The sequence below is a fragment of the Tenrec ecaudatus genome, chromosome 2 (assembly GCF_050624435.1).
Source record: "Tenrec ecaudatus isolate mTenEca1 chromosome 2, mTenEca1.hap1, whole genome shotgun sequence".
Lineage (NCBI taxonomy): Eukaryota > Metazoa > Chordata > Mammalia > Afrosoricida > Tenrecidae > Tenrec > Tenrec ecaudatus.
Genome location: NC_134531.1, coordinates 160,077,492 through 160,101,170, shown reverse-complemented (window position 1 = coordinate 160,101,170; position 23,679 = coordinate 160,077,492). Strand labels below are relative to the sequence as shown.

General features: G+C 48.0%; 1 protein-coding gene across 2 annotated transcripts in view; it reads left to right on the top strand.

The window, feature by feature from the left end:
• The window catches only part of CCDC69 (coiled-coil domain containing 69), a 40,412-nt gene extending 17,522 nt beyond the window's left edge, over positions 1-22,890 (top strand). For both annotated transcript variants that reach the window (XM_075541841.1, XM_075541842.1), the window contains 8 exons: positions 2,683-2,752; positions 4,121-4,227; positions 7,744-7,831; positions 18,016-18,089; positions 19,082-19,183; positions 20,120-20,239; positions 21,341-21,438; positions 22,212-22,890. In XM_075541841.1, coding sequence (XP_075397956.1) covers positions 2,683-2,752; positions 4,121-4,227; positions 7,744-7,831; positions 18,016-18,089; positions 19,082-19,183; positions 20,120-20,239; positions 21,341-21,438; positions 22,212-22,392 — 840 coding nt within the window. In that variant the 3' untranslated portion in view covers positions 22,393-22,890. The remainder of the gene's footprint in view (positions 1-2,682; positions 2,753-4,120; positions 4,228-7,743; positions 7,832-18,015; positions 18,090-19,081; positions 19,184-20,119; positions 20,240-21,340; positions 21,439-22,211) is intronic.
• Positions 22,891-23,679: the final 789 nt, after the last annotated feature.

Below are 23,679 nucleotides of genomic sequence, written 5' to 3'. Positions count from 1 at the left end.
AACCCTAAGACTGAAAATAGGGAGCCAGAGATAAACATTTATAACCTAGACACTTGTAGTGTAAATAGAAGGAATAATACAGCTACAGAACTTCCAAATAGAGAGTAAGTCAAGGAAATCTCAAGATAGAATAGACAGTTTGTATCTTGGGAAGGAATTGAAGAAAGAAACCGGCAACTCTATAATGGTGGGAGATTCCAACGGACCATTTTCAATGAAGGACAGACCAACTAGGAAAAAACTCAACCAAGACCCAGAAGAGCTAAAACACACAATTAATCAATTTGACTTCATGCACATATATACAACGCTCCACCAACCACAGCACAAGAGACATTCTTTTCCAGGACAAAGGCATCTCCTCCAGACTAGACCATGTGGCAGTAAATGTTTTTTAATATGAAAATATTGGACAAGCCGAGGACAGAGAGATCGCAGTCATACAGTGTTGGTCCTACTGTGGAATGTAGTGATTCTAGAGCTGCATGGTTCTACCCACGCTGTTCTGCAGCCTCTAATGTCTTGAGACCCGAGTCCTAGTGCTGGTGAGACTTTCAGGCACAGTGATGCTGTGTCTCTCCTCCTGGATCTCAATGTCCTCGGCTTGTCCAAGTTAACAGAAGAGCCAGGACTGGGATCCAGGAACTTCCCCTCCCATGATAACACAGCCCAGCTTCCTTAACCAGTGGCTTCCACTGGGAAGAGATGTCCTCTTGCCTCTTTATGCACCTCCTTTCTGCAGCCCAGGGGAGAGGTTGGCTCCTCTCATGCTATGGGATTCCTTCGCTGACAGCTTCCCTGGTCTGTGCCAGGGACAACCTAAGAAGGAGGGCTAAGTCTTCCCACAGGTGCTTAGAGGGCTAAATTGTCACGCCTGCCCCCCAACTCTGCACCCCTCCCCCCTCAGTTCATCTGGGGCATCAGAGGCGGGGAAAGGGGTCCTACTGCTACCAGTGGGGGCCAGACTGTGACAAGCCCTGTGGGGGAGGGGCAGAATCCTTTTAGGCACCTTTCCTTGACCATGACCTCTCTGTCTAGCAGTATCTCAGTGGTTTCTGAGTTTAGGGGGAAATTACCATAGTTCATTTCAATAGTTACCTTTACAAAATCGGTATTATGAATGCTCAAGTTCTCTTGTACCGTCCTCTGGCCTCTTGGACATTTCTCAGGCATTTCCATAGGCTGACCCACTCGTGACTCATGTCAGACCTCAACCCACTTCCGTTTCTGGGGTGAAATGAGAAAAATTAAGGTGTGAGTGAGTGTAATCTTGAGTAAGGTCGCTAACTGCCCTTTCCTGAGCAATCTCGTCTTGAACTTTCCCTTACTGAGTTTTGAAAAGTTTCTCTTTTGAAGCCATAGCGATCCTCTGTAGATCGTTGTTCCGATGTCTTTGTTTCATAAGCCCACATCAACTCTCCGTGGGGGGGGTGACTCTCTTATGGAAACTGGGAATTTTGGAGACACCAACACTGCTATTGAATCCGTGATTTCCTTTGTGCCAATTCAACCAAGATTGGCCACGTGCTGGGTCTCTCTAGCTGTGATGCAAACACTTCCAGTTATTTCCTAAGCTGCTTAACCTCGCTCACCCTCAGTCTCTTCGTCTCTCAACTTGGGATGCTCATATTTCACTTTGAACATGTTGTCAGTCCCTGGAGAAAGAAAGCGTGCTTAGTAACGTACAGGGACAGTGGGAAAGAGAAAGGCCCTCAACACGACGGACTGACACAGAGGCTGCCTCTGTGGGCTCAGCCACGGGGACGGTCGTGAGGATGGTACAGGTCCGGGCAGTGTTTCCTTTTGCTGTGCACGGGCTCACCATAAATCAGAACTGACTCAATGCCATCTCACAGCAACGTATGTCACAGGGTTGTTCTGAAGGTTAGATGATATAGGTAAGTCAGCATCGTACCTGGTACGTCTTGAGTACCTGTGTCCCCCGCCTCAGTCCATCTGGTAAGGTCGGTGTGATGGTCTCCACTGCACAGATGGGAAGCAGTCCCTGCCAACAGAGTGCAGCCAGGGAGAAACCCTGGCTGGAGCGTCTGATGCTCCAGCCCCTTCCATTTGAGGGAATTTGGCTAGAAGGTGTGGGGTCCACAGGCCCTACTGGGGCAGGGGGCTCATCTCTGGATTGGGGGTTTGGAGATTTTAGCATGCTTCAGGCCACAGCTGGAATCAAGGTCCTAGGAAAAGGTCTGGCTAAGCCCTGGGAGAAGGAGAGGAGGGCTCGTGAATCAAAGAAGCCACACTTCAGGGATCTGCAAAAAGAGAAAACAAGCAAAAACCCTGTTGCCATCAAGTGGGATTTCAACTCATGGTGACCTGTGTGTTTTCTTGGATGAAACCGTTAGCAGAGTCATTCACCAGGCCTTTCCACTCCCCACCCCCCGCCCCCGCAGACACTGGGCAGAGCTGCCAGCCTTCAGTTGAGAACCTAATAACAAAGCACTCATGTCAGCCAGGCTGGATGGAAGACCAACTAGCATCAAGTTTCTCGCTGAGAGTTCACTCAGCAACAATTAGAAACCCTGCTCTGGGAATCCCTGCCCAGACAGTGGGAGCCCTGCCTGGTGCTGAAAATCCTGCCTCATCTATAGAAGAGTCCTGCCTTGGCATCTGCCCTCACATTGACCTTCCACCTTTACCCTCACCTCAGCCGTGTTTCCCTTCTTTCAGAGGCACCAAGAACCCAAAAAGCCACACAGAGCAGTGCCCCAGGAACTAGACGCCCTCAATGATGACACAGGTGAGTGGCCACCCTCATAATGCCCCTGCTAACACCCATGAAGACATGCTACCTTTTTAATAAGCTTCTCTCCTGTTGGTGCCAATCCGCTGCTGCTCTCAGGGGCCTGTGTTTGGACTCTGAGTTAAATGTTTCTGAGCAAGTCTGAAGATCTTGACTGTGATGATATCTAACACGTGTCTGTCAACTCACAGTCATTGGGACCCCCGTGTCCAGGGCCACCAGGCCACTCCCTGTTCTATCCTGATGGGATTGCAACAGGTCTGGCAATAGGGACCTCACTTCTCTAGCCATACCTTTGCCAGAGGTCACCTAAGGCATTCTGTAACGATCTAGCAATACTAGTATTACCTTCTGACGCTTGTCCTGAGCAGCGGTCACTACCGTTTGTGGAGCAGCGACGAAAACACTTCTTGAGTGCCTCGCCCTCCCTTTACTAACTTTTGTGCGCCAAGCAGCAGAATCAGGCAGTCACGAGAAGTGTTGGTCAGGAATCAGCTCTTGTGGGTTCATAGTGCCAGTTGTGAAGCTGGTAACCTTGAGCAAGTTGGATAACTTCTCCGTGCCCCATCTCCTCATCTCCGTGAAGCGGTGATGACAATAGGCTTCACACAGTGCGTGCTTGTGAAGATCAGGGGCATAGCACCTGTGTGGTAAGTCCTCTTGAACTGTTTGTATCATGTGATCACCATTGCTTTCAGGTTGAATCCTCTCAACGAGGCAGGTACCTTGCACTCTCCTGATTTCACAAATGATGTAACCTGGGTCACACTGACTCTCGCTCCTGCTCACAAGCAGCCCCTCCCCGTCCACATGGGGGAGGGAGGGATTACAAGGCAGGAACTCACACAGGTGCTCACAGGGCCCCGCTGGCAAAGCCAATGATGAGGTGACCCCTTCCGCGTGCCCTCAGTAGGCAGACGCAGGGCTGCGGCAGGGAGCAGGGCCATGCCCTGGCCAAAGCATGCAGCTGCTCCTGAGCTCCAGCTCCTGCGGGACTTAAAAGCACAATGACCCAGGTGGTCAGTTGGCTGGCGTCTTCCAGAACAGGTGGAAAGCTATGTAACTCTTGCAAAGCATTCCTGCTAATTAACTCTCAGCAACTGATTTGTTTAAATTAATTGGGTGGAGTAAATCATAAACCTCTCTGTGCTGAGTCTGTCCCGTCCCGTGAGCGTGCTGCTCTGCAGTGTGAGGCCACTGGCCACGGAGATTCGGGGTGCTGCCTCTGGAGGCCCGTCCCTCCCTGAAACCCTTCTTGTGGTGGAGGCCAGCATCCCCACTCCTCCTCCTTGGCCCCACCGCCTCTCGGCAGGACCCTGGCTCGACCACAACCCTCCCTGATGTTTTTTGTTTTCTCCTCTGTAGCCACCCCTGTCCAGCTCTGTGTATGTGAGGAGACAGAGCAGCACCGGAAAAACATAACCCGGATTCTCCAGCAACATGAAGAGGAAAAGGCGCAGTGGGCACAGCAGGTGAGTCCGGACGGCCCCTACCCCTCTCTCCACAGTCAGCTCACCTGGATAACCCCTGAGTGGGGCCTTGCTCTGCTTGATCTTGTTGTAGGCCTGTCTTCCTTCCAGCGGCCAAGAAACCACAGAAAGCCAAACCCAGTGCCTTCGTTTGATTCTGGCCCCTGACATCCCCCAGGTAGAGAGCGGAACGGCTCTGCAGGTTTCTCTCGGCTGTTATCTTTAGGGAAGCAGGTCGCCAGGCCTTTCTTTCACCGGGCCGATAACCAAAACCCAAACACACTGCTGTTGAGTCCATTCCGACTCGTGGCAACCCTACAGGACAGGGTACAACGGGCCCTCTGGGTGTCTGAGGCTGTAACTTTTCATGGGAGTAGAAGGGCCACTTTCTGTCCCCAGAGCAGCTGGTGGTTTCGAACCGCAGAGCTGTGGTTAGCTGCCCAACACATCACCACCATGCCACCGGGGCCTCTCAGCATGCCGATGGGTGGGCTCAAACCACTGTCTTTCAGGTGAGCCATTGGATGCAAATGGTCAGAGATGAGCAGGTATTTGTATTAAGCCAGCCTGTGCCAGGCACTGTGGTTCAAGCAAACAGCACTGGCAGCTGCTTTCACAAAGCTGGTGGTCTGTTGGGGAATTGTCAAAGGCCCAGGTGGCCCTGGGTTGCACCCCTGGCCCCTCTGTGGTTGAGTGGGATCAATGAGTGCTGAGAGGAAGAAGCCGCCTCACTCTGGACCAAATGTCTGTGTGCCGGCCCCAGACCCTGGAGAGGCCTTTCTAGCAAAGTGACTGGTTGAGATTGTTCCAAAGTCTGCTGATCCCTCCGCCTGGGTCCACACAGAGCCAGCTGTGGGGAAGAAGCTTCAACTTTTCGCACTGGGACTTGCTAGGTAGGTAGGTGGTTGCTGCGACAACAAGTGGCCTGTACTGACTGAGATAGGAAGGTAGATAGTAAAATCCTAGAGCAGCGGTTCTCACCCTTCCTAATGCTGCGACCCTTTAATACAGTTCTTCATGTGGTGCTGACCCCCAACCATGAAATTATTTTCATTGATTCTTCATAACTGTAATTTTACTACTGTTATGCATCATCATGTAAATATCTGATATGCAGGATGTATTTTCATTGTTCCAAATTGAGCATCATTAAAGCATAGTGATTCATCACAAAACAATATGTAATTATAGATTGTGAAATATTTATTTCTAATTACAAATAAATGAAATTTTGTCTTGAAGCATGGTGTAGCATGGGTAACAGTCTTCATGTCAGGTACTCGTATGTGGACATATCTGCATAGGAGCCGACCCGCCTGGAAACAGATAGAGGAGCGGTGTCTCGGTTCTGAAGACCATCGGAAATAATTGTTTCTCGATGGTCATGGGTGACCCCTGTGAAAGGGTCGTTCAACCCTCAAAAGGGTCGTGACCCACAGGTTGAGAACCGCTGCTCTAGAGGGTCAACTACAAATCCCACAGAAAGTATAGACTCTAACGTTTATGTGCATGATAGAAGGTCAACCAAGTCTGTGGGATTAGAGAATGTCTTCTCGGGGGAACATTCAATTCAAGGTTTTTAAAAACTTTAGCTGGAAATAAAAATCGAAGGGGCAAATTGCAAAATTATTCACTTGAACTCATTGAATGCCAAGTCTGTGAAGACCTGGGCAGGCTAGCGTCCTATCAAGGGGAGAGGACATGGAAGAACTCTGATAACTGGCCAGGATTTCCTTTCATCTCGTTCCTGCTTGGTCCCTAAACCCTCCCCACTCTCTGCCTCGGTGTCCATCCTTCCTTGTAAAAGGCACTGTTCCCTTATGGGGCCATGGTAAGATTCTGTGACAATGTCCAAAAGCTTTCCCTTAAGTAATTTTGTTTAGTTATTTTACATTGTAAACAGGGAAAGTTGTCCTTTATCAAATATTAGCAATATGGGGGTACTTCTCTCTCAAAGTAACACGTATACAGAGGGAGACACTGGTACCTGCGGCAGTGTCCACAGCGTTCTCAGGGGCGGGACTTCTAGGAGTTGCTTATGCATTTGTGGGGCTGACAAGTCCAAACTCCATAGGGCGGAGACAGCTGGAAACTCCCGCCAGCTTGTATAGCCAAGCCGCATGGTCAGGAGACAGGAAGAGTGAGGCAAGACAGAATATGACCTAGGGACACTTACTTTTCACTCTTAAGATTTTCAATGGATTAATTGATTGATTCACAGGGTAATTATATTGCATTGCAGCACATTATAGTACATTATATTATGGAAGGTAATCTGCTTTACTGTAAGCAGACTGATTTAATCACAGTAACTTGACATGTTTAGCCAGGTACCTTGGCAACAATAGCTTCTCCCAGGTTAACACATGACTCTCAGCGTCACTGCAGGGAAGGGGCACAGAGGCCTTTGGTGTAGAAGCCACATTGTGCCATGGTTAAAGGATTCAACTGCTAATGGAAAGGTCAATGGTTCAAACCCACCAGTCACTCTGTGAGAGAAAGTTTTGGCAACCTGCTTCCAAAAAAGATTTGTAGCCTTGAAAACCTTGTGGGGGACAGGTCTACTGTGTCCTATGAAACAAACAAACAAAAAAAAACACTGCCATAGGGTTGACTCAGGGTGATCCTCTAGGACTGAGTAGAATTGACCCTGTGGGTTTCTGAGATTTTTAACTCTTTCCAGCAGTGGACAGCCTCATCTTTCTCCTGAGGCGCCATGAGTGGGTTTGAACCATGGACCTTGTGGTTAGCAGCTCATTGCCTAGCCCCCTATGCCACCAGGACACCTACTCTGTCCTAGAGGCTTGCTATCATCATCTCAGTGGCATTGGGTTTAGTTTGTTTGTGGGAGGGTTTGGGGCAGAGCAGGGGCTGGTGGTCAGTGGCAAACTGGAACTGTTGGTTGTTGTTGTTGTTGCTGTTGTTGTTGGGTGCCCAATCCTGGGATATCCTCAGCATTGTTTTGTTTGAGCCCATTGTTGCAGCCATTGGGGCTAGAATCCTCTTGAAATTGTGCCTTGCATTTGGGCGTGCCTGTAAGTCAAATTCTCACAGGTCAGAAGGTAGAAAACATCTCGAGTGGGGGGTCATGAAAATATCTGGGTATGTTCAGCCTGGAGAGGTGTAACTTTGGGGAACATAGCCCCACTATGCTCAGATCTCTGCGGACCACCCGGGCTGAGGGAGAGACTGGTTCCATGTGGCTCCAGAGGCCAGCAACAGAACCCCATAGTGGAGCTTAGAGAATCCCCGAAAGCCCGATGCCTGGTTAGAATATGCAGCCTTGCAAGTGTGGACTTCTGTTCATTATGCACAAGCCAAGGCAGCCACCTTGGAACAAGAGTGGAAGCACCACAGGACCGCCACGGACCCCCTGAAGCAAAGTTCTCCAGGTGGCCACGGGATTGGGGAGTCATACCTGAGTGGTCTCCTACCCCTCCAATGAGGGGAGAGAGCTCCCATCACCGAGCTCCGGGTTTGGGGAGCAGGTAAGTGATGTTGCCCTGCAACAACCCCCAGGTGGAGCGGGAACGGGAGCTGGAGCTCCGAGAGCAGCTGGCTGAGCAGCGACGGGTCCTGGAGGGAGAGCATGAGGAGGCCCTTCGAGGTAAGGACGGAGATGCTCCACTGGGTGGGCTGTGGGTAGGCACCGAAAGGGAAGGGGGTGGGGGTGCCCACTGACCCTGCTCTTCTGCTCTGGTCTTTGACGTCAGGAAGGTGAGAAGGTCTGGTCCGATGCTCTGTTTTGCCATATTTGAAATGAGTTTGTTTTTCTCTGAATTCTGAAGGCAATGTATATATCCCTTAAAGGAAATTCGAAACACCTAGACTGATAATAATAACAGCCTGCAGATGACCCTAGAAAGTACAGACTTAAAACCCAGACAAATAGTAGAACCTCTCAATGTCCATCATTTTCTCCACAGTAATGACACCCTGAACATGTATGGTTTGGACCAGAGTTTTTAAAATAACTTGGTTTCTTCTGATATCATCAAATGTGATAACCATATGAAATTTTAAATCTATGTATTGAAAGAAAATTTTGAATAGCATAGTGCAGATATCAGACTCTGGAGCCATGGTCCTTGCGTTTGAATCTGAGCTTCTACCACTTACTAGCTTGTGTGTCCCCTGGAAAAGTGGTGTAGCTTCCTTATGAGAAGGAATGGATATAATGAATGAGCGTGTAGACCACACCTGGCATGGAGCGACTGCTCGCTATCACTTGTGCCCATGTTACTGAGAAATGACATTCCGGGTCTTTGTTCTCAGGGACAGCCACTGCCACCCTGTGCTGTCCTTGCAGTGGCGATGGAGCTGGCTGTTGGGAATGGACTCAGCTCATGGTGACTTTGTGACACAAAGCAAAGCCTGGCCTGGTCCTGCACACCTTCACAGCTATTACCATTTGGGGTCCCGTTGTGGCTTTTAGTGTAAATCTGCACCATTGAAGGGCTGCCTCGATTTCTTCGAGCTCTTATGTTTCTTCTTCATATAGATGAGTGTATATAATATTTGTCTATAGATTCACATTCTATAAAGGAGGCATATTGGGTTTTGTCTCAGTGAGCTGCATTAACACCTTGTCATGAAGCCCTTCTGTTAACTGAAGTTTGCATAATGATTATATTCTTGTAGGTCTCGTGGTTTATGTGAGCACTGTGGGGCAGACGTTTTTCATTCCAAACCTTTTGGCGTTGCTTATAATCCTAAACTCCACTGCCATCAAGTTAATTCCGACTCGTAGCGACCTTAGGGACTGTCAGTCTTTATGGGAGCAGTCTCCTCTGTCTCTGGTGGGGTGGCTGTAGGTTTGACCTTCGACCTTATAGTTGCAGCTCATTGCCTAACACCCAGTGCCACCAGGGCCCCTTTGTCGATCATAGCAACAATGTTTTTACAGTGAAACCCAGACGGTTAAATCTTTGCCACGTGCATGATTCATTTTTAGAATAATGTCCAGTGAAATTGGTGTGGCAAAAGTGTGTATCTTCAAGGCTACTGAAGTTGCCCTCAGAATGCCCTGCCAGCTTTTCCTGTTGGCCCCGCACTTCTCCAGAGTCAGTTACCGTTGAAGAACACAGGCTTGTTTTATATACAAAGTGTTGCATCCTGTTCTTTACTGCTAACATTGTATCTCGCAACTTTCCATGTAGTTTTGCCGCCACTAAACTGGTTATGAATCCACAGGATACATGATCCCTTCTTATTGCCCAGGAACCTAGGCTTCTAGATTTGAGCTTATTCTAAATAATAGTGCTGCATTAAACACCTTCTGCATAAAGATGTGCCCACGTTGCCTATTTTGTCCTTAGATTCTCAGAAAGTGAGTCATTAGAGCCAAGGTCTGAGCAATCTTAACAATCTTGAAACATATTGCTACATGAGCACAGTCTGTTTTGAAATGGAATAAAAGCCCTTGCCTGGGAATTTGGCCATGTGGATTCTAATCCTAATGCACCACCTAAACGGGGCTTCTCACTTACCGTTCTTCAGCCTCAGTTCCACGTCTGCCTCTGTACCATCTACCTCTCCTAACTCACAGGGAACACGTTGCCCTGGCCATGATTTTTAGCACTCTAAAGCACCTTGAGGAGAAAATATTCCTACCACCAACCCCCTGAGAGGGGTGGATTTCCTTGTCAAGAATTCTTCCCTATCCATCTGAATTCTTCCCATTATTTTAAAATTGCCTGGCACATATTAAATATTATAGAGGAATTTATGTAGTAAGTCAGTGAAAGTGTAGCATGGGAGGAAATATTTGGTGTAGGGGGTCGCTTAAAGGGAGGTATCGCAGTGATTGAGAGGTACCAGTCGTGGACTCACGTGGATGAAACTGCTTGTTTGTTTGTTTTTCTTTTTTGTTGTTTGTACTTTGTTTTAAATTATTTCACAGTAACAACTATAATTAGGTGGCCCCGTTGGGTGTATAGATCCCTGAGTTCTAACACGTGTCTGCGTTGGGGCAATGACGACCACAAACAGCAGTTTGATTACCTCAAAAAAGCTCCCTCGGGCTACCCTTTTGCCCTCGCACCCTTTCCAAAGCCAACCCGGCAGCCACGGCCTGTCTCTAGCACTGTGCTTTGGTCATTGAGATGCCATAAATGAGGCCGTGCAGTATGCTTCTTGACCCTGAGACTTTGGTGAGTCATCCGGGCACTGAGCATTTCCACAGTGCATGCCTTTTGAAATGCTTAGCTGTATCCTCTTCACCTGCTGTAAGAACAAATTGGAGGCATTCCCATCTGAGCCGATTATGAATAGAGTTGGTATGCACATCCCTGTTGCAGCTTTTTGTATAAAAATAGCTTTGTTTCTCTTGGGTAAATATGGAAGAATGGGATTGCCGGGTCAATCAGTAAATGCATGTTTAGCTTCATGAGAAATGGCTAAGCTGCTTTTCACAATGACTACTGGGTGACACTCCACTCAACAGTGAACAAAGGCTTCAGTTGTTCCCTGTTCTCACCAACACTTGTATTGTCGCTGTTTTATTGTAGCTCTTCGTGTGTGTGTGTGTGTGTGTGTGTGTGTGTGGTGGTATCTCACTACAGATTTAACGGTTACAATATTGAGCATCTTTCCATGTCTGTTTACCATCCATCCATCCTCTTTGGTCCATCTGTTCAAATTATTTACCTATTTTTAATCAGCTAATTCTTTTTTTTAAAATCATTTTACTGGGGTTCGTACAACTCTGATCACAATCTATACATTCATTGTGTCAAGCACATTTTTTTTACATTTGCTTTCTACTTGAGCCCTTGATATCAGCTCCTCATTTTTCCCCTCCCTCCCTGCCCCTCCTCCTTCATGAACCCTTGATAATTTATAAATTATTATTATTTTGTCATGCCTTACACTGTCCAATGTCTCCCTTTACCCACTTTTCTGTTGTCCGTCCCCCAGGGAGGGGGCTATATTTAGATCACTGTGATTGGGTCCCCCTTTCTCCCTCATCTATTCTTATTGCTGAGCTTTGAGAGATCTTTGTATATTCTCAACACAAGTTCTTTGCATTTTCAAAATTTTCCCCCACTTTCTCTTCGCAAAGTAAAAGCTTTATTTTTAAGCTGTTTTCACTTTGATGGTGTTTTGGTTTATTTTTCAAGGCAGCCTCCATGCATCTTTTCTCTGGGCTTGTTCTTGGTGTAAAACTCGGGTGGGACAGGAGCTGAGCTAAAATTAATTTTACTAACTCATCTCCAGGAAAATTAATTTTGACAAGACGCAGTTTATCATTTTCTCCATTTATTTAATCATTTTATTGGGGACTCGTACCATTCTTATTACAATCCATACATCCATCCATGGTGTCAAGCACATATGTACATTTGTTGCCATCATCATTCTCAAAACATTTGCTTTCTACTTGAGCCCTTAATATCTGCTGCTCATTTCCCCCCTGTTTTCTCCTTTTATTGAGCATGCTTGCTATGTCTTGCTTCAGAACTCACTGCCAAACCCCAGGTCACCAAAATGTTGCCACTTCTTTAAAATGAGAATGATGCCAGAAGCATCAGGTGAAGATGGAAGAATCACTGAACTAAAAAGAACCCGTTCACAGCCTGCCCTTCTGGAGGCTGCACATGAGCAGGAACCAATGGTGCTGAAGTTCATGAGCAGGAACCAATGGTGCTGAAGTTCATGAGCAGGAACCAATGGTGCTGAAGTTCATGAGCAGGAACCAATGGTGCTGAAGGAGCAAGTTCAAACTGTGCTGGAAGCATTAGCCGGACACAAGACTGCAGGAATGGGTGCAATACCAGCTGGAATGTTTTGGCAAGCTGGGGAAGCACTGGAAACACTCACTCATCTATACCAGGAAATTTGAATGATAGTGTCTTTAAGGTGACCAGCTGTCCCGCTTTTGGTGGGATAGTCCTGATTTTTAACAATTTTACCCACATCCCACGGAGTTTTTTAAAAGTCCCAATTTTTGGAAAGAATGCACGACAAGCTAGGGTATATGATTTTCGGCTGCCATGTGGCTATTTCACCAGGATGTGAGTTTTATCAATGATGTCCCACTTTACCAATGTTAAAGTCTGGTCACCTTAAGTTACTTAGCCAACTGACTGGAAGAGATCTATATTTGTGCCCATTCCAAGGAAAGGTGACCTAACAGAATGCTCAGACTACGGAACAATATCATTTGCCAAAGATCATCCAATAATGATTGTAGCAGAACATTGATAGGAAATTACCAGAGATTCAAGTCAGATTCAGAAGAGGGTATGGAACAAGGGTTTTGCAGAAAATACCAGAAGGGTGTTTACTTGTGTTTTATTGACTATATCAAGGCTTTTGACTGTGGACCATAATTAGCTGTGCATAACCTTGAGAAGAATGGAAAGTCTAGAATACTTGATTGTGTTCAAGCAGAAGTTGTACATGTATCAAGAGGCAGTTGTGTGAACAGAGCAAGGGAATGCTGCAAGGTTTAAATTTAGGAAAGGCGTGGGACAAAGTTGTACCCTCTCACCACACACTTATTCAATCTGTATGCTGAGAAAATCATCAGAGAAGTTGACTTATTTGAAGAAGAATGTGGCGTCAAGCTTGGAGGAAGGCCTGGCCCAGCTTGCCTGCTGAGAGAGAGACCTTGAAGCACTTGCTGATGAAGATCAAATATGGAAGACTTCAGTATGAATTACAACACAGCATAAATAAAACTAAAATCCTCACAACTGGATGAGCAGGTTGTAACATCATGATAAATAGAGAAAGGGTTGAAGTTGTCAAGGATTTTGTCTTGCTTTTTTCTACAATCAATATCATGGAAGCAACAGCCAAGAGATCAAAAGACAAGTTGCGTTAGGTAAATGTGCCGAACAGGCCTCTTTAGAATATTGAAAAGCAAATATGTTACTTTGCACCTGACCCAAGGCATGGTATTTCGATGATCTCATATGTATGTGAAAGTTGAGTATTGAATAAGGAAGACTGAAAAGAATCAGTACATTTGAATTATGATACTGGAGACAATTGGAAGTAGCATAGACTACTAACAGGACAAGCTGATCTGTGTTGGAATAAGTAAGGCAATAGTGTTTCCTTAGAGGCAAGGATGGCAAGACTTCTTAATATACTTCAGACATATTGTCAGGAGAGACCAGTCCCTGGAGAAGGATGTCGTGCCTGGTTTAGTGAGCGGGCAGTGACAAAGAGAAGGCCCTCCACCAGTTGGATAGGCACAGTGGCTGCAGTGGTGGGCACAGGAATGGAGCAGGGCCGTGCAGTGTTTCATTCTGTCGTGCAGGAGTCGCTGTGGATCAAAACCAACTCGATGGGACCTCACAACCACAACAGCACATGGTGTTAGGCTCTGCATTTAGATTTTTGATCTAGAGCTGCAGTTCTCAGTCTGTGGGTTGCAACCCCTTTGGGGAGGTTGAACGACCCTTTCACAGGGGTCGCCTGATTCATAATAGTAGCAAAATGACAGTTATGAAGTAGCAATGAAAGTGATTTTACGGTTGGGGGGCCATCACCGCATGAGCTGTATTAAAGAGTTGCAGCACAAGGAAGGCTGAGAACTACTGCTCTAGAGAAAGCCCCCCCCCCCAGGGCAATTAAAAACCTTTGTACTACAATTCATGATCCAGAATAAAGTTAGGCTTAGGGAACTGCTTTTGTAGCAACCTCCCGCTTCCCCACCTCCCATCCCCCTACCCCAACCACCCATCCTTCTAGCTGCCCACAGGGGGCAGTATCACCCACGTTGGGAAATCCTGAGTGGGGTGGTGTTCATCTTTTAATTGCTAATAGGGCCGATTGTTTTGGTTTCAGATGTTGGACTAGTCTTGGTTCTTGGAATAAGCCCTAGGCCGTGGGATATTCTTTCACATCCTGCTGCCTTTGATGTGTTAGACTTCTGCTGGGGATGCCTGTGCCCATGGCCCTGAGGAATATTAGTCTCTGGGTCTCTCTCCTGGTACTGTTTTCCTGATTTTGGTGCCAAGATAGTTTGCCTCCTAAAATGGGTTAGAAAATGCTCCCCACTTTCGTTTTTTTGGAAGAGAGCATATAGAATTGAATGGGGTGCTTTACAATTTTTTTAAAGTAAAATATATTGGTGAAACCATCTGGACCTCACCATCTCTTTTCCAAATGCTATTTAACTTCAATTCCATTTTTAAATAATTATTGAAATGTTCAAATAACATATTTGACCTTAGATTGTGGTGTTTTTGTAGGTTTGGAGAAATTGATACAATTCACCTGACCTGTTGAATTTACGTGTTTTCAGGTGTCTATTGAAAGTCTTCTTTTGAGGGGCTTATACAAAGGGCTCAAGTAGAAATGTTTTGGAAACGATGATGGCAACATATCTACAAATACCCTTGATGCGATTGATGTATGGAATCTTATAAGAGCTGTATGAGCCCCTAATAAAATGATTTTTAAGTCTTCTTTTAATACAGTTTTAAATGTCTGCTGCATCTGCCTTCATGTTTATGAGCTTGTGTCTCTTTTCTTTTGTTGGTCTTACAAGAGATTTGACCATTTTGTTAATTTTTCAAAGAACTAGATTTCTGTTTCTTTGACTTCGTATGTTTTCATTTTGTCCCATTGGTTTCTGAAATTTTTATTCCCTTTTGCCAACGTGATTATTTTATTTAGCATGTATCTTTCTAATTTCTTAAACTAGAGACCTTTCTTCTCTTCTAGTGTAAGTTTTTATTTCCTTAAATATTCTAAGCAACGACACACCCTGCAAGTTGAAAGTTTGTATTTTATTTTCATTTCATTGAAAAAGAAAAACTCTAATGTCCCTTGAAACTTCTTCGAGCCTCTGAATGTTTAGCTGTGCTTTTTGTTCTTGAATAAGTTTTGGGGCTGTTCTGCTATCTGTTATTGATTTGTAGTTTGATTCTATTATAATAAAGTGTGTATTTGGACCCTCTTACCTTTGTAAAGATTTGTTTTATGATCCAGACTATGGGCCATTGTGATGAACGTTTCACGTGCACTTGAAAAGAATGTGTATTCTATTCTGTTGATGTGAGTGGAATCTTCTATAAATAAATCAGTGACACCTTCTACTCCATCTCACCTGGATCCAGAACCTCTCTTGAGAGACAATTTAACAAATCATAACCATATTTTTTAAGTCAGGCTGTGGTTTTTACACAGCTTTTCATACCAGCTTCTGAGAGCTTTAATTCTGAGTCTTCTCAGAGACATGTATACATTAAACTGTCCTTTCCTGCCCGTTGACTGGCCACTTCCTGTTGCCATCTTTCAGCTGAGATTGGTTGGAATTTTTTCAAAAGGAACTTTTGTGGGGAGGTGAGATGACAAATAAAACTATTGATTTGGGGGATGATAACAAGCCCATGTACTGCACTACCCAGTCTTGAACTTGTGCTCCCTGCCATTGGGTCCATGCTGACTTGTAGAGGCCCCTGTGGGTTTCCAAGGCTGTGATTGTTTACAGGAGTAGAAAGCTCGGTCTTTCGCCCATGGAGCTGCTGGGGTTTTGAACTGGCAGCCATATGAGCACAGTTCAAACCTTAACCACCACACCACCAGGGCTCCTTGCCCAGTTTGGAAAGAGCTTGCGTATCCTTTTCACATTAAAATACTCAAGACACAGCTCAGAAAGAACCAGGCCAGGCTTGTTGACCTCATTTCACAGTTTAGACAACAGGACTTTTAAATGCTTAAAGTGAATCAAGGGCTCTCGGTCCTGAAGAAGCAAAGCCAGGACCAAGAAGACTGGCACCAAATTCAATGTACTTCCCACAGTTTCATGCTATGGCTAGACAACTAATTATTCCATGGTGTGGCCGACCCATTTACAGCATACTTATCCTGATGCATTTTCCCATGCCTGGACGTTGTCTGAGAGGACCACGCTCACTACCAGGAGCTCTTAGGGTCCTAGACTTAGCCACTAGGAACTGTGCCCTCGGTGCGGTCGAGTTTTGACTTCTTCCAGAGCTCTCATTTGCTCCCCTTTCTGTGACTCTTTTCTTTTCTTTTTTGGCTTTTCTAATTATATTTATTTTAGACATCATCTTTTGTCTTCTACTTTGAAATATGGGGACTTTAGCATCTCTCATACTTCTTCCAAATTCAGAAGTTTTTTATTGCATTGTGATATAATATTGCATTATATTATCATGATAGGTTTTAAGTCCACTTGGATGTGCCAGGATTCTCCTATCATATAGTCTAACATAGTGTAGTCAGCTCCATGATAGGATTGTCTGTCAAGCAACCAAGTAGGTTTTTAAAATTATTATTTAAAACATCATCTTATTGGGGGCTCTCACAGCTCTTATAACTATCCATACATCAATTGTAGCAAACATATATTTTTTTTGTCCTCAATATGACTCCTTGCTTTATTTGTAATTTTTTTTGTTTTTGTTTTGCTTTGTTTTTGGTTTTTTCTTTTTTTACATTTTATTAGGGACTCATACAACTCTTATCACAATCCACACATATACATACATCAATTGTATAAAGCACATCCGTACATTCTTTGCCCTAATCACTCTCAAAGCATTTGCTCTCCACTTAAGCCCTTTGCATCAGGTTCTCTTTTTTCCCCCTCCCTCCCCCCTCCCCCCTTCCTCATGAGCCCTTGATAATCCACAGATTGTTATTTTGTCATATCTTGCCCTATCCAGAGTCTCCCTTCCCCCACCCCCCTTCTCTGTCATCCATCTCCCATGGAGGAGGTCACATGTGGATCCTTGTAATCAGTTCCCCCTTTCCAACCCACGCACCCTCCACTCTCCCAGCATCGCCCCTCACACCCCTGGTCCTGAAGGTATTGTCCACCCTGGATTCCCTGTGCCTCCAGCTCCCATATGCACCAGTGTACAACCTCTGCCCTATCCAGCCCTGCAAGGTAGAATTCGGATCATGGTAGTTGGGGGGAGGAAGCATCCAGGATCTGGGGGAAAGCTGTGTTCTTCATCGGTACTACATCGCACACTGACTCATCTCCTCCCCTAGACCCTTTGTGAGGGGGTCTCTAGTGGCCGACACTTGGGCCTCGGGTCTCCACTCTGCACTTCCCCCTTCATTCACTATGGTGTGTGTGTGTGTGTGTGTGTGTATACACACACACATATATACATACACATATACATATATATACACACATATATATTCTTTTTTTTTTTTGCATGATGCCTGATAGCTGGTCCCTTTGGCACCTTGTGATCGCACCGACTGATGTGCTTCTTCCATGTGGGCTTTGTTGCTTCTGAGCTAGATGGCCGCTTATTCACCTGTAGCAAACATATTTGTGCATATATTGCCATCATTCTTTTCTAAACATTTTACTTTCTGTTGAGCCTTTAGTGTCAACTCCTCATTTTCCTCTCCCTCCCGACCCACCCTCATAACCCCTTGATAAATTATAAATTATGATTATTTTCATATCTTACCCTGACCGCTGTCTCCCTTCCCCCTTTGTTTCTGTTGTCTGTCCCCTGGGCAAGGGGGTGGTGGTGTGTGTTGATCATTCTAATCGGTACCCTCTCCCTCCTATGAACTTTTATTAGATCCTACTGTATTCTTTCCTTTTCATTTTTGTAGAAAAGTTGTTTTACTTGTTTTTGTACCTACCATACTTCTTACACAGCCCCCAATCCAGAGGCAGAATGATGACTAATACCGCCCTAGATTCGGACTCCTCTGAAGCCAGGTTATCTGGGGCATCTCTGGTTCTTGCCTTGGCTCCAAGCCTTCTAGGCGCAGGTGGCTTTGAGAGAGGCATCTGGAAACAGCATTTTTAGAGGTCTCCTTTCCCTACAGTTGTCCGGGCTGCACATGAGCAGGAGAAAGAAACCCTCAACCACTCATTCCAGGAGGCCAAGGCAGCCCTGCAGGTGAGAGAGGCTGGTGCAAATCTGTCTCTGAGGGGCAGGGCAGGACCTCTGGGGGAAAGCATGGTGCCTGGAAGCAGCTGAAATAGATGGCCTCTATGAAAGTGGGAGAAGACTCTGCCTGGTATTGAACTTGGCCTCTTCTTCCAATGACTGTTGGGACAGTTTGGGGGACAGTTTGGGAGACGGCATGGTCTATGTGTCAGCGTTTCATTAGACTGGTCAGGTGCATGCACAGGGATCCAGAGAAGCATGTGAGAAGAAATATAACCCAATCTGCCTAGCCAGGGAAGATTTTCCAAAAAGAGTGTTATCTATGCTAGACCCTACAGCATGGACTGGAATTTTTCAGGTGAAGAAAAGTAGGATGCTCTGGGCAGAGAGGAGAAGAAAGAAGAAAAAAAACCAGCATGCGCAAAAACATGGAAGAAATGGGGGAAGTGGGGACATAGAATACAAAGAAACTGAAAGCAATCCAAGATGGCTAAGGTAGAGGAAGGAGCAGGGGAGCGAAGAGGGGGCTGAGACTGAGGACATAGGATGGGGGCAGCAGGTGGGAACCTATGAGCTATGTTGTACTCTATCTTAAAATGCAACCTCCATGTTCCAGGTGAAAGCAAGTTTGGGCAGAGGAGAGTATGGCAGGTAAAGTCCCATGAAGAGACTGTTTGAAGGATGAGTGGAGAAGCGAGCAGGAGGAGACAAGGCTAGGGAAGTCCCTTGAACTAGGCTGGGATTTTGAATACCAGGCGAGCACTAGCGTGGCATCCCAAGATAATCACCCATGGCAACGGGGAGTACTGGGAGGATTTAGAACAAAAGAGAGGGGTTGGTATGCTTCAGGCAGAGGTGACGTAGAGCAGACCTGAGTTGTATAGAGTAGACAAGAGATCAAGCAGAAGAAGCCAAGATGTGGCCCCCAAGGTGCATGTAACGTTCACTGCTAACCTGTAAGAGTCTGGCATGGAGGGTCTCCTTCCTGTCCCTCTCTCCAGGAGACCATAGATGGACTAACCTCACAGCTGCAGGCCTTCCAAGCCAAGATGAAGAAGGTGGAGGAGTCTATGCTGAGCCAAAACTACAAGAAGCATATCCAGGTAGGTGGTAGTACACCTGGGAGCCTTTGCTCCTTGAAGTTACAGAGGCCCCAGTGGGGCCAGGGTCTAAGCCTAGGAAAGCTCGCTCCCAGGAAGTCCAAGCAGACTCTCTGCCATGGTGTCCAGTCTGACCCTGCTGCACAGGATTTTCTTGGCTGTCATCCTTAGAGGAGCATGTTGCCAGGGTAGGTTGGACCCATCAGCCTGTAGAATGGTAGTTGAATGCAAAGTGTTTGTGCCCCCTAGAAAGTTTAAACCAAAGACCAACCTCACTGCCATTGAGTGGATGCAGACCCATAGTGACCGTAGGGGAGAGTAGAAATATTCCTATGAGTTTCCAAGACTGTAACTCTTTATGGGAGTAGAAAGCCCTGTCTTTTTCCCTCCTGGAGTGGCTCCTGGTTTGGAACTGCGGACCTGTCAATTAGCAGCCCAGTGGGTAAGCACTACGCCAAAACACGTCTCCCGAGGTAGGGCTCAGGCCCCAGACTCTTCCCAGGCTCTAGAAGCAGCAAGGATTCATGCCACCGGAGGAGCTGGCTGGGGAGTTGGGCTCAGAGAGAGGCCTGTGGTCTGGCAGTGACGTGCTCAGCACTGGATGCAGAGAAAGGGGTGCTATTTGCATGTGCCCCAAGCAACTTACCCAAACCTCAGCTTCCCCATCTGTGATGGGGTCCTTGTGTGAGCATCAGAGGCTGGTAAGGGCAAATGAATCAAAGTGTATTAAGCCCTCAGCCTGGCGATCTACCTTCCAACAAATGAGCCCTCGAGCCCTCTCCGGGGGTCGTCTCGAACACATACACAATCAGTTTGGTTCTTTGGTGTTTGTTTTTTAATGCGCCGAGAGAGGGAAGAATGGTGGAAGAATGGGAAGGCAACAGATCATGCTCCTGTCTGTCTATCCATCTCATGAGGTCCCTCTGTGTCCCTGCCTAGGATTACGGGAGCCCCAGCCCATTCTGGGAGCAGGAGCTGGAGAGCTTGCACTTTGTCATCGAGATGAAGAATGAGCGCATTCATGAGCTGGACAGACGGCTGCTCCACATGGAAACAGTGGTCCGTGCAGGGAGTGCCTGGGGGCCAGCTGGGGGCGGGGCACAGCCTCCTACTCCTGTTCCCTTCCTGGGGCCTTGGCTTTTCCCAGCCTGGAGGGGGAGATTCTTTGAAGAGGCCGAAGCCTGGCCCACACCAGCTGTGCTCTGTGGCCTGTGCTGGCACTTGGCCAGCAGGCAGACTCCCACTGTGGGTATTCTGAGCCAAATAGGGGCTCCCTGTGATCTGGGCTCTGCTTTTCCTGGCGACTCGTGTTGCTGGAAGCCTCACCAGGAGAGACTGGCAGGTGTCACAGGCCAGGCAGTGGCTAAAAAGAGACAAGTCTACAAGGTCAGATAAATATGAGAGGGAGAATTGGCAAGGGTGGGGTAGGTGAGCTGTGGACAGGAAGGCCGGGGGTGGCTTTGTCTGCCCCAGCACGGGAGCCTCGGAAAGCTAGAGTGGACTCCAGGCAGAGATCATGTTGTGCTCCGCTCTGTGAAGCCTCCCCGTGGGCCCCCAAAGTAAACCTTGTGCGTCACGTGCTGCCCGTTCATCTCAGCCCCAGGCTTTCTCTCTCAAACTGTGCCCCGCCATTTTTGTGGAACAGGGTAAGAAACAAACTCAGTTCTACTTATAGGGTGATCTCCTCTGACTCTGGGGGAACCATCTGCCATTTTAGGAACCAGTGGTGACAGCAGGCTGTGTCCCTTAGCCTTCTCGTGGAAACCTACACGGTGGCAGCCCTATGTTGACACCTTCTCGCTGTCCTCTAGCCGATGGTGACTCACAGTGACCCTACAGGACAGGGGAGAACTGCCCCTGTGGGTTCCTGAGACTGTAACTCTCTACGGGAGTAGAAAGCCCGGTCTTGCTCCCTCTGAGTCGCTGGTGGTTTCGAACTATAGACCTTACGGTTAGCAGCCCACCCGCATAACTGCTACCCCAACTAGGGCTCCCTATGTTGACCTCTTGGTCTTCTGCCATCCGCTTACTGCCTCGGGAACTGTAGTACGTGGACGAGAAGGTGTGTTCAGTTTCCAGAGCTAGCTAGGGGGTACGCCCCTCGGTGTGCGGCGCTGGGCGGAGCCAGCCACGTGCTGAGCGCGCCCTGATTGGTTACAGAAAGAAAGAAGCCTGGCGCTGGAGGAGAGAGTCACCGCCCTACAGCAAGAGAACGAGGACCTCCACGTCCGTGGCCGGAACCAGGGGGTGTTGACCAGGTAGGCCCGCTTGGACGTCCCAGAGCCTTCCCTCTGCCCCAACCCTTTTGGCCAGGGGTGGAAAGGTGGCCCCAGGGCTGCCTAGGAAGGTGACTGGTCTTCCGCTGGCAGTCAGCACTCCCCAAGAACCAGGATCTGCTTGCTCCCTCCCCTGGGGCTGGTCCTGGCTACACCCAGGCTGGGGCAGGGGTGGGGGGTGATGGAGGGGTACTCCCTGGCAAAGCAGAGGAAGCACACCAACAGGAAACTGGAGGATGAATCCATTCTGAGAGCGTGGCCAATGAGCGCAGTCATCCTGTGTCACGCAAATTTATTAAATACTTCCCCGAGCAGCTCACGTCAGCCTCGCTTTAACAGAGGGATGGTTACAACTATTACTATTGCTCCATTTTACAAATCGAGGCCAAATCCGCCACCCCAGAAAGCGCAGGTACCATGGTGTTGATTCCGACTCCGGGCTGGCTAGGCAGGGTCAGTGAGGATTTGCGCTCCGGAATGTGATGGGATGCATTTGCGATGATTCCAGAAGCTCTTTTTTCTAGGCTCTTCTGGGTGAATTTGAGTCACCAAATTGACCAGTGGTCGTTAGCCAAGCAGGCAGCCATCTACTGAAACTAGGCAGGAGTGAGCAGCTAGCTAGTCCGAGGTTGGCTTGGAACTCGTGGGACCCCCTCACCCCCCCCCCACCTGCCCGCTTCCCCCCTCCCCCCCCTGCCCCCACCCTCGTGTGCTGCTCCCAGTCGGCATCCCTGGGCTCTGTGTGCCTCCTGCAGGCAGCTCTCGGAGGACCTGCAGCTTGCCCGGGAGGCCCTGGAAAAGGAGCTGCAGTTGCGGAGACAGCTCCAGCAGGAGAAGGAGGAGCTACTGTACCGGGTCCTGGGGGCTGATGCTGCGCCCGCCTTCCCCCTGGTCTCGGTCACCCCCACGGAGGTCTCTTTCCTGGCTGCCACATAGAGCGCCCGGCCTGCTGTACCGCCCGTGGCTACGGCTCCCTCTTGAGGACTTTCCTGGGAAGACAGTGGAGTGGGGCCTTGCGTTTCTTTCCCAGAGAGGAACACCCCGAGCAGGTGTGACTTAGGGAGCCAGAGTGTGCCCATCGAGAGCCCTGGGGGGCTTGGGGTGGGCGTGGGGGGCACCCACAGGGCCTTGAGGCCCAGAAGCGCCTTCACTTGTGTTGGCCCAGAGCCTTTCCTGTGATGTGGGGAGTCACAAATGCCCAAGGAGTTTCCCAACCTTCCTGACCAGGCTTCTAGCCCACCTGGGTGGGCCAGCGCCTCAGGCTGCAGGGAGCACTTTAGGTTTTAATTGCAAGGCGCAGGGCTGGAGACGGGTAAGTCCTCAGGAGGGTTGGTCTTCCCTACTACTGTCTGAGGTGGCTGTGAGGAGATGAACTAGCCCACCCCGACCTCTGGGTGGACAAGCTCTGGAACTAAAGAGAACACACGATCTTTCTTTAGCCTCCGTGCCTTCCTGGGAGAGGGGAGAGCCTGTTAGGGCCTTGTCTTTGAAGGATTCAGCGGGTCCTAGCCATGGCCCAGCTCAGGGGTGAGGTCTGGGCTTAGGGTGAAGACAGGCTTTCAAAAACAGTTCAGTCCTCAAAGGGGGCTACAAGGGGAAAGGGAGAGAAGAAAACATGTTGGAGTGATGGGGTGGTGATGACTATAAATGGTGAATGAGCAGGTGCTTTCTGTGCTGTGGGGCCCCTCCTTGACTGGCATAAAAACCACTGAAGGTCACACAGGTGCCTAACCCTGTTTTTAACCATTGCCCGCACCCAGATGCCTGCAGCCAGGGAGGCGGCTAGGAAGGGGCAGGGGAGACATGAGGGCTCCGGATCACTTGGACTCTGGTAGTAGTTGTCCCCACGCCCTGGAGGTTGATGGCCCGGCAGGTGTAGAAGCCAGCATCCCCAGCCCGGGTCTCCTCCACATACAGTGTGCTCTCTGCCTCCTGCTGCACCTGGCCTTCCTGACGTACCACGCTGACCCTCTCACTGGTGTAGGGGGGACGTCCTAGCTGCAGGGGACAAAAAGAAAGAGACACGATCTCTAACTCAGGCACCAGAGAACAGGTTAAGGAAAACCCTCTGCCAACAACGCAATTCCTATCATATCAACCGTATAAAACTCAAAACACACTGCCCGCAGTAAGTTCTCTATAGGATAAAGTAGAACTCCCTAGTTTCCTAGATTGTAACTCTTAATGGGAGCAGACTGCCTCATCTTTCTCCCATGGAACAGC